At 48.3% G+C, this 15,442-nt stretch overlaps 1 protein-coding gene across 1 annotated transcript in view; it reads right to left on the bottom strand.

The window, feature by feature from the left end:
• Positions 1 to 15,442, bottom strand: part of LOC126534191 (sodium/potassium/calcium exchanger 4-like) — an 86,899-nt gene that overhangs the window by 40,839 nt on the left and 30,618 nt on the right. The window contains exons 2-4 of the mRNA XM_050181448.3: positions 8,296 to 9,408; positions 3,812 to 3,963; positions 1,448 to 1,532 (exon numbers count right to left, since the gene is read on the bottom strand). Of these exons, the coding sequence (XP_050037405.1) occupies positions 1,448 to 1,532; positions 3,812 to 3,963; positions 8,296 to 9,408 (1,350 nt within the window). The remainder of the gene's footprint in view (positions 1 to 1,447; positions 1,533 to 3,811; positions 3,964 to 8,295; positions 9,409 to 15,442) is intronic.

The raw sequence follows: 15,442 nt of genomic DNA, 5'->3' as shown, positions 1-15,442 counted from the left end.
TATTCGAGCTTCTTTTTTTAATTGAGTGTCCGCTTCAGTGGACGTGCACTTCATTGTTGCGTCGTCCGTGACAGAAATACCATACGAGGAATACAGAAATTAAGGGATTGAGCGGTCAAGCTCACCAGTTCGAATTTCTCCCCCTCAGCTGAATCACTTTTCGTGCTCGTGTATGTTTAGTTTCTAAACGAAATTGGAGACATCCAAACCTGTTTACTCACCTGTGCTAACAAGCTATATATAGCGAAAAAATAAATAAACGTGCACAACGTTGCTCAGTATACAGACCTCCTTTACCCGAAAATTTTCTGAGGCTGCCAAGATTGGCGCAAGAAAAGGACACGCGTCGTATCTTTTTTTTTTTTTCTTTTTAATTTTATTTCGTCGTTCGGTCTGAGTAACTGTATGTACGTGCTGAATTGATCTTCGGCTTCTCCTGTGCTGAGGATTTTCATTTTCTAATTTGCTGCGAGCTTACCCAATAAAGCTCTGCTGGAGCAGGCACGTACTTGCTCCCCCCCCTTTTTTTTTCTTGTAAGCAGACAGTTACAATAAAGGGCGCACATATGTTATTCCACGAACGCAGTCTGAAGGGCAGATCTGTTAAGCAGAAATTAAAAACAGCACAGTGTCCTCTGTAGTATTGAAATAGCTTACTTTTTGCACTTTTTCAAGCGGCTTATTCGTCGGAGTAAGTTGTAACCACGCTGCATATGTAGGGATGTTTTTTTAGCTGCACGAAATTGAAAAAAACATATATGCCCAGTGGCAAATAGCATAATTCTGTACTCTTTATCGAAGCTACACGATGTGGCGGCCATTATTTCTACGAGAAATCAAAATGATTAAATTATCGATTATCATAATTACGCTAATTAACTTAGTTTATTACCTTACGGCACATATTTCAATCTACGAATTCTAGCTAGTGAGTGTGCAAGGCATATTCACCTGGGACGAATTCTGAGGCCGGCACCTGTTTTGAGATATGCGCCGTTAAACTTGCGGCTTACCTTTGAAATGCTGTTTTATGCCTTGAAGCACTAAAGTAATTGGAATGCCAATGCATTTCGTCGGACACTCTGAAAATTAATATCTCAAAACTGGTGTAGTCCCGAGAATTCGTTCCAAGTCGATAATCCTTACATACTCACTAGGTACAACTCGTATAGATTGAAATGTGTGTCGTAAACTAAATCATTAAAAAGCTATAATTATTCAATTATGCATCTTCATCTTTCATTGAAGTAATGGCCGCTTCATCGAGTAATCTAAATCGGGGGTTGGAATAGGCGTTATCTGCCGCAGGCCCTTTTTAACAATTTGGTGCAGCTAGAAAAAAGAAAGCACTCTGTGCAACGCACGCGTTTTCTTCGCCAAGGAAGTGCGTCGTTGCAACAAACAGCTCGTGTCGAGGGTGCACAGAACTCGAGTGTAATATACGCACCGAGGATGGCTGTGAAGAGCTCGGGCGCCGAGCTGCCCGCTGCCATGAAGGTCGCCCCGGCCACGTCCTCCGACAGGTTCAGCCGCTGCATCGGAGAAGGCCGCGTGCGTCACTCTTTTGCGTCACGGATCACGGGGGCGGCTGACCGCGACGTGTGCGGTACCTTTTCGCACTAAGCAGTCCGCAGTCGAGAAAACGTGCCTATACATGGTTGAACACGTGGGTCACGTGCAACGCGCCAGCTACACGCACAGTTAAAATACCGTGTGTCCTAGCTAAAGTTGGCCAAGCTATTCAAAGAAGAAAAGATTAAAAGATCGTGGTAGAAGGTATGGTTATAAGACCTACGGTAGTTCGGTCGTCAGACCTTTGGCAATTGAACACCTTAGTTCTTATGATCGTATCTTGTGCCGTGATCTTTTAATCTTCCTTTTTTTTTCTTTTTTTCTTCGAACACTTTGGTCAACGTTATAGCTGGGACACCCTGTATATATATAGTTAGGAATGCTCAGCCTCTGTTTCGTGCCTGCAGCGTTTCGACAGTATACAAGTTGTCTTACGGATCGGCTACTACTGTAGGCAAGCGGTTTGGACGGGTGTTGTTGGAACTGAGCGGGCTACCTGTTGCGTCGGCAACGGCTTCGCTCGCGGCCAGCGCCAGTAACGTGGGGGCTTCAGTACCCCTTATGGGCTAGCCTCCCGACAGAAGTGAAGTAACTGACAGCACGAGTAGAGTAGCACGAAGAGTTGTTCGTGAACGTCAATACTTAACAGATTTCCCTTGCGGATATGTCTTTCTTTGTTTTCGTCTGTTTTAGTGTTATTTTGTCAAGCACGGAGCCATCGGTATACCCTAACACGAAAATGTCCCCGAAGCTGCGTTTGGCACGCGCTTTCGACGAAGCCTGCTAGTGCTGCCAAAGACGTTAGAACCGTATATACGCCCTCATCTCTCTCTGTCCTTATGTAGCTCTTTTTTATCTCTAACGGAACTTTTTTAAAAACTTGCCCATGCCATATGTAGTGCGATTCTGCTCCTTGAGCGTGATTATACTCCGAGGCCAAAATTATTTGCGCGAGGAATCGTATAAAAATGTGTAATCGACCAATTAAGAACTCTCGCTAACGAATTGTAGCCGATCAGTTCTTAAGTCATATACACTTGGAACGAATTCTGAGAATGACACCAGTTTTTAGATACGCAGACGCAATCATCGCATGATCTGCGCGCCGCGCACTTATCTGTTTTGAGATGTCCGAACCTATTGAGGGGGCCCTCTGAAAAAGTGGGCGGAACAATAGTGCATTTTTACCGCAAGTTTTTGACAGCGCTTGCCTCAAAACTGGTGCAATACTTTGAAAATACGTTCCAAGTGAATGGACCTTGGGGCGAAGCCTGCTTCCACTGGTTTCAATTCGTTTATTGCAATATGTGCGTTAAAATAATTAGTTAAAAAGTTCGTTAGTGAGATTTTGTTAACCCTTTTTGGAGAAGTGTTGTCTACAGGCAGCGTACCACAGAATTTTTTTTTTCGTGCCGAGTTTGGAATTGAGTACGAAGTTCCAGGCGAAATGTCTTCGGCCAACATTGAGTGACAGGTAGCGAACGTTTAAAGCAGAACACTGGATGAGGAAAAGAACGTTTAGCATGCGCCTCAAGTTTCTTTTTTCTTTTTGAAAACACGGTAAATTTATTCCTTTGGCACATATCTAAGGCCTGCCCGACTTTTGGCCAATATTCCCGAGTGTGTGCCAATGACAAAGGCATCATCATCAGAGGAGGAGGAGGAGAAGGAAGATGCACACCTGTCTCCGACCGTGGTGGTGTCGCACACGTTATGTAAAGCAAATTAAATCTACACCTATGGTTCATATATGATGAGAGCTGTCCATGCGAATTCCGAACGAAAACGTATGTGGCTTGGGGCGAAGCCTGCTTCCAGTTTTGTGCCTGGAATTTTCTCCCTATCGCTAAAAGAAGTTTCTGCAAAACCTATTTTTCATTTAGTTGAATATGCTTATTCTCAATGTGCTTTACACAGCTAGATGAAAAGCAAGCAGTTTTTTTCTTCTATTTGTATGTCTCATCTGTAAAGGGTTAATTGGTCAAGTATGCGTTTTGATGTCCAGTGCAAGTAATGTCCGCCTCTTGGAGCAATCCAGATGACTAGATTTGTGCTTATGGCACAGGCCATTAAAAAAATTATTCGTACATGTTTTTTCTGGAAGAAAACGGTGTATGCTCTATAGGAGAACATGCGGCACAAGTGTCGACTTATTGTATGTAGTGGCCGGTGTACGTATACACAACCAGGCGTCCGAGCGCTTTTGTACAGAGATACTCTCGGGATGGTCAACACTCACGGCGCAGCACTCTTCGAGGGAAGCGATGAAGTAGTCGTCGCAGACCACGGCCAGCGCGTAGAACATGTAGAGCACGACCAGGATGTGGACGACCACGCCGCCCTTGGCACGGGCATCGTGCGAGAACAGGTCCGGCGGGAACTCGTGGTACGCTGCGAATGGAATGCGCGAGTTGTTGCTCGAGAAAGTTTTGAAGCGAAAAGCTTCACTACGCTAGTCAGCACCGCGCTTCGCGCGAGCCGGCGTATGTCTGAATTGACTCCGTAAACGTGTTCGGGGTCGGAATTGGCTCCGTAAGCGTGTTCGGAGTCGGCGCAGGTGGCCACTGCCGCGCGCTATGCGTCATCGTTTGACGTTCGCCGCTAGCGCGTGTTTATCGCGGAGGCCGACTATATAACCGCTTGCCAGAGAATAGGCGTGCGCATTCAACATGGAAGGAGAAGAGAGTGATACTACCGATACAGAGAGCTGTGTTTATGGCTGTACAGAAATCGCGACGATGTGCCCAACAATGATGAATAAAGAAGTTTAATAATCCTGCATAACTTATGGTATATATCATTGGTAAGCAATTTGCATAAATACACAAGGCACACGTATAGCATAACCATAAGCTAAACCGTAAGCATATCCATAACTTAAACCATAAGCATATCCATAAGTTAAACCGTAAGCATATCCATAGGTTAAATCATAAAGCATAACCATAGGCTAAATCATAAAGCATAACCATAAGCTAAACCATAAGCATCACCGAACCTTTTCGCTTCGAGATATCCGGGCTTAACCTTAGCTAAGCCCCAGCCATTTTTTTTTTTGCCGCATCCGAGGACTTTTGCGTGAATCGGTACTGCGGCAGAGCTAGTATCTGTATACGGGTGTCACTAGCGGTGATGCTGTCACCGGGTTGCACCGACGTGAAGGCAACGCGAACCAGATAAAAGAGCTTGCGAAAACATATCACCAATCTTTTGTCCGTGTTCTCCTGTTTCCGTGTTTCTGTGCATAGCGCGAGAATAAAATTGTCAATTACGGTGTAACTCGAACAGCCACATTCTGCCCCTCCCTCCCCCACCCCACCGCTTTCAGGACCCTATTGAGCGACCGAGGCGTCCCCGTAAACGCTAAATGCATTTCACTGTCCAACTTTCGATTCATATGACCCGTGTTCCGCAGTGCTGTGAATTCCTTTGACAAGGCATCGTGACATGCCAGGCATTTTTTTTTTTTTTTTTTTTTGCATAGCATTTGCTCGTTAGCATAATCTCGTTCGAGCCAGAAAAACGATCTATCATTCCTGCAGTTGTCCACGTGCTAATAACATCCTCTTTGCTGATGAAATCCTCGGGGAAAAGAAAATCGATTTCGAAAGCGGCTGCGCATACTAAATGTTCGGCTGTGTTGACATCATTTCTCCACCGGTCGGCACGGGATTGTACCGCGTTTCGCGAAGCGGGTGTGCAAATCCGCAGTGGCTGAATTCATTCCGCCACGCCACTCGATATAGTGCAGATATCGGCTAGGGCGAAAGTTCGCGTCTGAGTCGTGGCTGCGGCATTCTTGCGGCGGCGGGACGCAACAAAACGCTCTCACATGTGCACTCAGGTGCGCGTTTTAACGAAGCCTGTAGTCAAAGTTGGTCAGAAACGCTTTATTTTTCTCGGAAGGCTTGGGCGCCACAATATAAATTAAATAGTAAAGGCGCAAGCGGCGGTTTTCTGGGGATATACAAAATACTCTGCTATCACACTGCCGATAAAAGGGTTCGTTTACAGGGATGTTTCAGCGAACACTTTCAAAATTTCTTAAAGGTTGCCTGTGGCAGACCCCGCAATTCTAGTTGATGAGCTGGTCTACTCGAAGCGGTGGACACTACTTGGACAGAAAAAAATGCATAATCGACTAATTAACAAAAATCACTAATTAAGTTTCTAACTAATTAACTTATGGCCCCTATTGCAGTTTACGAATTCTAGCCGTGGGGTTCGCAAAGCGGATCCGCTTAGAACGAATTTTCATGATGACACCAGTTTCGAGACATTAATTCCAGAAATTTGCGGATAAATGCATTGGCGTTCCAGGTAGTTTTGTGCTCGAATGCATTAACGACGTTTCGTTAAGAAAGTTAAGAAAGTGACCTTGGTTCTGTCGAGCTACGTGACATTTGCATATCTTTTGAGATTTGGCTAAAGTTATGTGGGTCACCCTGTATGTGCAATCGATTCCCGAGCTTTGCACGCGCGGGACATTCCCACCTTCCAACGTGGCCAGAGGCACTTTCAGTTTTCCACTGCAGGCTCCACAGTGCTCGATTGTGATTGCGGGTGCATGTTTCGCTTCACCGCAACGCGCAAATACCGCGCCGTGAAGTTACCGCTACCCTGCAGCCATGTGACGAAATTCTCGAGCTAAGGGGACAACGCGTTCTGAGGCGTTCGGGCCTGAGCTTTCAGCTGACCAGAAACTTGCCGCTCTAATGGCCTTGCACTTGGTGCCGTAGAAGAAAAAAGAAAAAAAAAAGTTGAGCTGTTCTTATTTTTTTTTCTGCATGGCATCGAACAACACGCACTATTACGTACTCCGTTGCCGTGCCAGGCAACGACACAATGGCCAGCTCCACTTAGTATGTTTTTTTTAATATTATTTTCCCCCCTTTCGTGTGCGCCGATGATATATCGCTGCTAGGTGATGAAAGTTGCGCCCCGTGCAAAGAAAAAGAAAGCGTTACTCGATCTCACCTTGTTTTCCTTGCCGTGTTTTTTTTTTACTTTTACTTTTTATCCGCGCCTGCATAGAAGACGTGTTTTGCTGTTGTTTGTCCTGGACAATGATGCAAGCGCACTATGACACGCTTAGGCCAGGGATCGGTCGGAAGATGGCAACGGGAAAAATGTGCAAGCACGAAAAAAAAAAAAATGAAAACGCACCGAGCGAGAAAAAAAGTAAAGGGTAACAGGAAAAGTGAACGCATGAGGGATTATCGGGGATAGGCTGAAACAAAGGTAAATAAACATCGTTAGAAGGGCGCATATAAATAAAGAGCCGAGGGGGAGTGGAGACACATTAATGGTAAAAGAATATAGTTGTACCTGTACAAATGTTGGCATATATACTTGTATTGCGTGAGATATGGGACTGAGGCCCGATGAAAGTTGTTTTGTTTGTATTTGCAGACACACGTTGCTGCTTTATGAGGACGGGGGTTAATCGCGATCGGGACCTGCCATATAGTCAACGTAAAAACTTTTCTTCCGTGGCGAAGAAAGCTTTCATTTTTTTTTTTATTCCGGTCCCTTTGCGGGACGCGGCCGTCCTGGTAGGCATAAACCACCACCCAGTTCTCAGAAGGACAAAGCTCCAAACGGAAACCAACAAGGATTGATTCGACTGTAAGAAAAAAAAAGTTTATGAAAGATAAAAGCTACGCGGATTTTTCTCTTGCTATTCCTGAGCGACTTGGCGTAGATGCTGTATCAGGGTTGCCAACCTCGAACGGAAGAAGTCGGGGACTTGGGGGATAGGAGGGGGGGGGGGGGGGGTGCGTTGTCTGGCGACATCTGACCCCGTCAGTGCCATAGGTGCCGCAGTATGCGCGTGCAACAATGTTCAGTAACTTTTTTTTTTTTTTAGTCCTACCATGTCGCGATTTACGTCGACAAAGGTGCTGTAGTATAGCCTGGCTAACACGGCTAGCAGTACATACAATACAGATACAGCGGTTAGGGCCTTCAACAAAACTATATCCGTCACAAAAGAAAAAGAAAAACGAAACCGCCTTTATATTCATGACGATGTAACGGAAGGCAAAATGGAATGTGAAGCCTAGCTGTCAGACATTATAAAAAAGCAAATCTGCTGCCAAATTCGCGAAGGTTTTTCTTTCGTAAGCGGCAGTGGTGTTTGTCATTGGCTGCAGGTGCTGCCCAAAGCACCACGCACGGCTTGCGTTTCTGTGTACTTCTCTTGTGTCCTTTTGTACACCCGATGGTTTGCGTGCCCTATCTTCGGATATGGGCAAAACCTTAATCTCCCGAATGTGGTCTAGAGACTCCACGACACCGCCCGTATCTAAAAGGTGCGAGTCTGCACAGCTGTTCAATTTTTACGTTTAAGTGCTACGATGCTGAGATAGCGGAACAGCCGCTATTTCGGTACCCAGGGTACCGTCAGTCACTTGATGCAAAGAGGGGTTTCTTGTCTTTAACCTTGAAGGTATTTCTAACGAAACGCTCGTTCAAGTCCCTGTAGTAAGGTCAGGCTGGAAATGGGTTGAAATTATGGTTCCGCTGAATGCAGAACTAGCCAGGAAGTCGGCGGCTTTAATAGAGCAATGTCAAGAATGGCCGACAGTACTATACTGACACGAATCGAGCCTCTTTTACGTGAAGACGAATCAAACACCATAGGCAACATTGTTAAAGTTAATTCTTTTGAATTGTATGGCGGTACATAAAAGAGCATGCAGAGAGGCACTCGACACTTACCAGGTCTAGTGCAGTATACTTCCTCCGCCTCTTCGCCTTTTGTTTTGTTCTTCCGCCTGTCTTCCTCGCCTTCGGCCGCCTTTGTAGCGTTCTTGGAAGCGTTGCGGCTGGGGCCGGTTTCTTCTCCCGGAGGTTTAGGTTCCTCTCCTTCAGAGCCGCCTTCCCTGGGTTTTTCGTTTTCCTGGATAGGTTTGTCCTCCTCTTTCGGCTGCGGTTCCCCTCCGGACTTTGAATCTGTTTCTTCTCCCGACGTGGACTTGTCGCTTGTCTTTGATACCGGCTTCGCGCTGTCCGTTTCTTTCACCGATTTCGGCTTCGACCCTCGATGCGTATCCGTCTTTGATCCTTGATCTACCTTCGATTTCGGCTCTTGGCCCGTCTGCGGCGATTCGTCCTTGGATTTTACTTTGTCCCCGTTTTCCTTGTTGCCGTCAGCTTTTGTTGGCTTCTGTTCATTGTCTTGCTTCAGCTTGGTCCCGGGCTCTTTGTCCTTTTCTTTGTCCGCGCTCGCCGGCTGTCCCTTGGAAGCCTGCTGCGACTTTGCTCCAGTCTTCTTGCCCGATCCTTCTGGCGGCTTTTCGTCTGCTCTCGGCTTGTCTTGGCCCGGCTCCTCGGACTCGCCTTTCGCCTTTTCTTCGTCTGCTCCCTCATCATCTCCCTCCTTCTGCGTCCTCTGCTTTCCCGAGGCTTGTTCCTTTTTCGGTCCCTGTTCGCCGCCTTTGTCCGTGCCTTCCGGCGTTTCAGGTTCTACCTGCGGTCCGCCCGTCTTGCTCGCTGTTCCTTCGCCATGGTGCTGCGAGTTTGTCTGTTTTCCTTTGCCGTTGCTTGCGTCATCGTCTCCGTCTTTGTCTCTTGGCTTTCCTTTGCCCCCATTGCCTCCAGCCGATGGCTTGGGCTTCGGTTCGTCACCTTCTCTCGTTGGTGTTTTATCTCCGTTAGCGCTGGAGCTTTCGGCGTGCGAGGCTCGTTTGGAAAGCGGGTTTACGTGTCTCTTGGGCGCCAGCGCGACGTCCGGTTCCTGTGAAGGTGGGACCAGAACGTCGCCTGCTTCCGCCGCTGCCCCGGTTGAGAGCAGACGACGGCCTGTCGCAAAGCCGCTGGTCTCAGGCGTGACTGCATTGGAGAGAAAGAAATGTGCAGAAGAAGCGAGCGTTAGAACTAGGTGCAGGCGAAGAAAGAAAGACGAGTTTTATCAGCGTTAAGATCCATTCTACACGATGGTATACGATGCGTGCCTGCTATGCCATGTCTATAGCACCCCCCCCCCCCCCCCACCTTCCTCCTTTTACCGCGTACAATGGATGACGGTGAACCGGGCTTGGTATTGTTAAGTTATACGACCGAAATCCCATTTATTCTCAATTTCTTTCTTTTTCTTGCTCTCTTTTCCTCCTTTCACTTGCCTTGATCACCGCAAATTCGTTGCTTCCTGATTCGTTCCTTCTTCTCTCCAGTTCTCACTAACTCTCTCCAGCAAACTTCTCGCGTTGTGGTTTCGACCTTTGCAGGGCTCGTTCCACGACGATAAGAGATCAGAAAAAAAAAAAAAAGGCGACGATGACGAACAATAAAACGTCGTATCGTACAAAATCTGTGTTCGCTGGCATACTCCGCTTTTTGTGGATGCGCCAAGAGATGCAGACGAAAAGAAAAGCGACAGACCATAAGTTATAAGAGAGGCTCTTCCGCTTTCCAGAAGAGAGCCAGAAGTCTGCCGTCTGCAGTTGCATCGATCGTCGTCTGGCCAGCAGCAGCCTCCTTAAGAAAACGCGTACCTATAGAGCATAATATATCCACGCAAACAGAGAAAGCGGTATTGCGACAGGCCACCGCAGGCAATATGGCGGGGATGAAACCGCTCCTTTCTGACTTTCGTTTCGCCAGTGCCTTCATTGCGAAAATCGCAAGCACTCGGGGAAAAAGTAAAAAAATAATAATAAAAAAAAGAAGGCTAGGGCTGAAAATTGCAAGCATTATCGTCCTCCTGCGTCGCGCATGTATGTATAGTCGTTCAAAACGCAGACTTCGCGGTTGAGTCCATCCGGCCGGACCCTTAATCCAGCGACTTATATGTACGCAGCACGAAAAGGCTTACAAACGAGATAGAGCGCCAACCACGCCCCGACCGAATCATGCAGGTCGGCGCGCATGGCCCGGGTATACGAAGAAGAATATACGAGCACCGGCAAATACGCGGGCCGAAAGTTTCTGGGGGAAGCGCTGTTTATTCATGGCCTCCTCAGTGCACGGTAATAAGAATCCCGAGTCACGCGCCCTCATGCTTGCTGATTTAAGAAGACGCGAAGTGGGGTCAAGCTGTGCAAGCGAATTGTGGTCGGGGTGTTCAGGTATACGCGATGCGAGGATCAATATTTAATTAGATTCATTTACTGGATACGTGCCGTGATTGGAGGTGCGCTTGCGCATGCGCGTAGCCGCCCGTTTGCCGGTGTCTGGGCGAAAGGGGCTGCACATATACATATATATCCGGAAGGCCGTCTTGTGTTACGTTTTGCGTTACGTTGTGCTGATGCCGCTCGGGAAGCGAACGCCATCAACGACACAGAGGAAAACTTTTGAGTCGGGTTCTTTTTGTGTGTGTGTCTTTTGTGATTGGGCGTACTTAAAGAAAAGGATGTAACATGGCGATATATTTGGTATATTTGATCTCTTACGTGAGGCCTAGCAGGCGATAGTTGCTATACTGTAGTCTGTTCAACTGTTGTTTGCCTAGTCTGAATAGCAGACGATAGTTGTTCAAAGGCCGCCGTCGGGGCACTTCTCCTACTCGGCGTAAGCCTCACGTTGTTCGATCTTAGTACGGCTTGGAATCGCGCTGTAGTGTGGTGTAGTACGTCTAGAATGTTGTGTGGTACAGTTTGCCGAAAACGTGTTTGTGTGCACCGGCACGACATGTGAGGGGAATTTTTTCGCTGCCAAATATAAGTCGTCGTCCGCGTCGCTATATACAGCGGCTACAGTTGTGTGTCCGTTTATCGTCTCGAGTCGTCTTCCTCGGCACCCCGCTTGTCTGCCATAGAAAGCACCGGGACAGCGCGTTTGCCTTAAGCTTCAGGCGGGTTTGTATTTTTACATCGAAACCTGGACTGCACATCTTAAGGGGTGCTTTTCTAAGGCCAACGACGACTGCTACTTCTTTTAGCCTGTCTGCTAGATGCGTCGCCTTCGGAGAGATGTATACCTTCAAATTTTTTTACGACGCTGTGTCGAGCGTACCAGGGAGTCACCTCGCCGAAGCAGTGGGCATCATGCCAGTGGCTTATAGCAGGGAAGCTCTCCGTGCATGCATTCAGAGCGGCGCCACTGGAAGTACAACCCGCGTCGAATGTGCAGCCCCTCAGCTCGTGTTGCTCGATGGCCTCGCGTGTGTTTTTCCATGCCCGCTTACGTAAACACGTTTGCGTGAACACTAAGACGCGTAGCTTGCTTTTGCTCTCTGGCGATGGCTGTTTTTCGCCGGATCGTCGCTGTTATCGATTTGTCCACGGGCGGCGAGACGCGCCTGCTGTGTGCGGAAACGCTTGAAGGTTGTCGCGGATTCGGTGTCGATAAATATCGCAAGTGCGCGCGGCGACAAGAATGCTGTCGCACGTTCCCGATTGTGTAAGTGAGAGGCTATATGCAGTTGCGCGATATAGGTGTATACACGTGGCGAACAGACGTGGTATCCGCTATCATAGCGCTTTGAGTGTTGTGCTTGTTTTTCTTGGCGCACGTTCTCTGTTCGTGGCTCACACTTCTGGCACTCTCGGGTTCTTCGCCGTCGCCTACACGACGCGACGATTACCCCCCGTAAACAGTACTTTGGCGTCGTGCTGTGAAATTTCGTTCTCGAAACGGGCAGCAGACGGGAGGGAGCACGCGTGCAACTTTGTTGTCATATCGCCATCGACTCCCGCTGACGCCGAAACGGTCATTAACGATGCTGCCATGGGCCGTGCTGCCGTGTCGATTACTGAATCAGTTAACTCGCTAGCACATAGTAGGTTCACGTCAACAAATCCGTACAGACCGCACGTAGCGCAGCCGTTTATTTGGAATTCGGATTCTGCATGTTGTCGCGCACGGGAGTGATCCGCTCTAGAAAAGTTTACGCCCTTTGACTCGTATCTTGCCGCACAACAATAAACGTCATCTGTCTTGTCCGCATTTCCTTTCTTTAACGCTGCGAGCCCGGTATACTTCCCAGTAACGAACGGCATGCGCGGTATCCGTATGGCATAGCATTCCCGACAGGAAAGTAGCGGGCGCGGCGTCTTCAAGAAAGGAAACGCAAGCAAGGCAGATGGTCATTGTTGTTGTGTGGCAGATATACACCTCAAAGGGTGTAAACTTTTCTTAGAGTGTCGTATCATTTTTCTTTTTTCTTTTGTTTTCTTTCGCCGACTGTATTCGTCTTATCTACGTTCTGGCTCGCCTTGCAATACATGTGACTTCCTTACGCTAATCAACGACGAGCTTCTCTGAGCGTCACCGCGAATTCGTCGGTGCACGCATTTCGTGGTAACGCCTTCTGCTAAAGAAAAAAAGAAAGTATCCCCTTTGTTTCAGCCTCTCGGCCAGACGGCATTCGTGGCTAACTTGCCCTTATTCGTTTTGCTGCTGCCACTTCTTGTATAGCGAGCATTTAAAAAAGATGGGGGGGGGGGGGGGGGGGGGGTAAAGTCCGTGTTGCGATTGCTGCATTGCAGGCTTTATCCACCCGTGCATGCAAAAAGACGCACAGATCTCTCGTTTCAGCGCCCGAGTGCCCCCCCCCCCCCCCCCTAAACATGTAAAGCTGGTGTCGTTTGTTAGGTGGGACGTTCTTCGTGCGACTCACGAGCAACACAGAAAGACGGCAGCTGCCGTCAGGTATAATGGCGCAACCGCCAGTTAAATAAATGGAGAAGGAATCTTTTATTATACGGTTGCGGACTGAGCTTGCGCATTCGTATCCCCCTGTTATATATGCGGGAAGCTCTCGAAAAAAAAGATTGCTTTCGGTGTAGCAGACGAAAACGTTTTTTTCCCCCCAAGCAGACGACAGCGGTTAGGAAAACGAGAACGGTTCTGCAAGCAGACGGCGCAGTGGGCGCGCATATACGACATGGTCGTTATGTGACCTACCGATGTCTTCTCGTTGCTAAACCACCGGTGTATCGTTACCGTGAAGCTCTCCGCCAGATTAAAGGCAGCGGGAAGCGCAGTAACCCTGAATTATATCTTTCTCACGGACGATAGTAGACATAGGTGGGGTGGAGGCTGTGATGAAGAGGTGAAGAGGATCAGGTTCTAGTGCCAGCGCCGGCAGACGTAGCATATATTTAACGAAGGTAGCACGGACGTGCTCCTATCTAGCCAGCTATGTCTGGAATTGCGTTCTCCATTTAGCGCTCCGGAGCTATACGAGACGGCAGACTGGTATGACCTTCTCGATGCGTACGGTTGTCGCTCAAAATATTTCGGCGATTGCGAAATTGCACTCTCGTCGGCGGTGGAGTGGTCTGCTGCTCTGTTGTATAACCACTGTTCACGGCGTATGCTTTGTGAGTGGAGGTTTGATTTGATGGTTGTCCATTAGCGCCCGCACTCTGGAGGCAGAATAAGCGGAACCAATGTTCTGCTGTTTTCCTTTTGTGTGTTTTAATTTGTTCTCTTAGTATTGCAATTATCCCCACCCGGCCTCTTCCTTTTTATATTTAGGAAAGTGTAGAGTGCAGTTCATTTCTGCGCTAATAATTTGGGGCGACCCCACTTCCTCTCAAATCGGGCTGTTGCGGGCGCAAGTGAACAATTTAGTAGTATAATGACACGTAAGGAAAGCCGTTATACTTATTCATAGATGTATTATGATATACGGGAAATGGGAACGCTGTTGTTATTGAGAAACTGGCTGTGTTTCGTGTTCAATAACTTGTGCACGATTTGTTTACGTGGCCTCGGGTTTGCGTCATGCGCACTTCGTTCTCATGAAAATCAAGTGATCACACTTCCCTGATAATAAACCGCAGATAGGAAGGTAAAGTACCATTGAAAACTGTAGTTTCCTTTCTTTTTCTTGGGGAACGGAGGGTCAACGAATGCGTCGCTCTGAAGAACGCTATACAATGGACGGCGACCTTACGCCCACTGACCGTTTGAACATCGATATAACGAACACTGACATGCCGAGTTATTGGACATAACGAAGTGTTTGTAACTTAAGCTAGCTGAAGTGTGACCGCTCTAATATAATATTAAGAATACGAATTCAAAGATTAAAAAGTTATCGGATATAACAGTTCTTGACTAGTAAATTGCTCCTCGTCGATATCAGCATGTGACACACACACACACACACACACACGGCAAGTTTTCTTAGCGGCACCGACTGGTTCGCGACGCGCGCTTAGCGGTTTGCCAAGCTCCTGTGATGGCGGCTCTCTATCGCGGCACAGCAGACGACGCGTGAATCGCAGACGACACGCTCGGGACCGAAGAAGCAGACGATCGCTCCGCATCGCCGATTCCAGCGGCGCCGAGTGTGAAGAAAGAGAGCCAGAAAGGGAGAAGGAGGGCTGAGATGGGTTGCGAGAGAAAACGAAAACGTAATAATGTATAGAACGTGAGCTTAGGCTCGCTTAAGGGGTAAATAAATCTTTCGTCCTGCGGTCACACTGGGAGATATTGGGGACAGCGGCGGAAGAACGACTGGCGCTCTGCTGTGTGCAGAGCGGATGGCCGAAGCGAGTAACGACAGACGTGAGGACGGTCGTGTCAACAGCACGCACAACACGCACCTGCACGCATGTTCGCACACGCACATACACACAGACACACGCGCACGCGTGTGCGCTTGACCCGAGACTCGGGGGACTGCCGCTAGGTGTCACCATTGTCGTCACCGCCGCCGCTTGCACGCTTGCAGATAGAGGTTGGAACAGACTGACAAACGCGTGGAAGGAAGAAAATGGAAGTTAAGGGGAAGAGCGTGGGGGAGGAGGGGATTGATTTACTGCGCGTTATCGCCATCCCTGCCCGACGCAGCCGCCGCAGCAGTCCCTGTCGGGTTGCCGGGTAATAGCCGCTAAATTGAGCCCCGAAACGCGATGCTAAAGGGCCACCGAGAGAAGGTGCAAGTCAGCCGCAGTCTGGGAGAGGAGGA

The sequence above is a fragment of the Dermacentor andersoni genome, chromosome 7 (genome assembly GCF_023375885.2).
Source record: "Dermacentor andersoni chromosome 7, qqDerAnde1_hic_scaffold, whole genome shotgun sequence".
Classification (NCBI taxonomy): domain Eukaryota; kingdom Metazoa; phylum Arthropoda; class Arachnida; order Ixodida; family Ixodidae; genus Dermacentor; species Dermacentor andersoni.
This window is presented reverse-complemented; position numbering and strand designations above follow the sequence as displayed.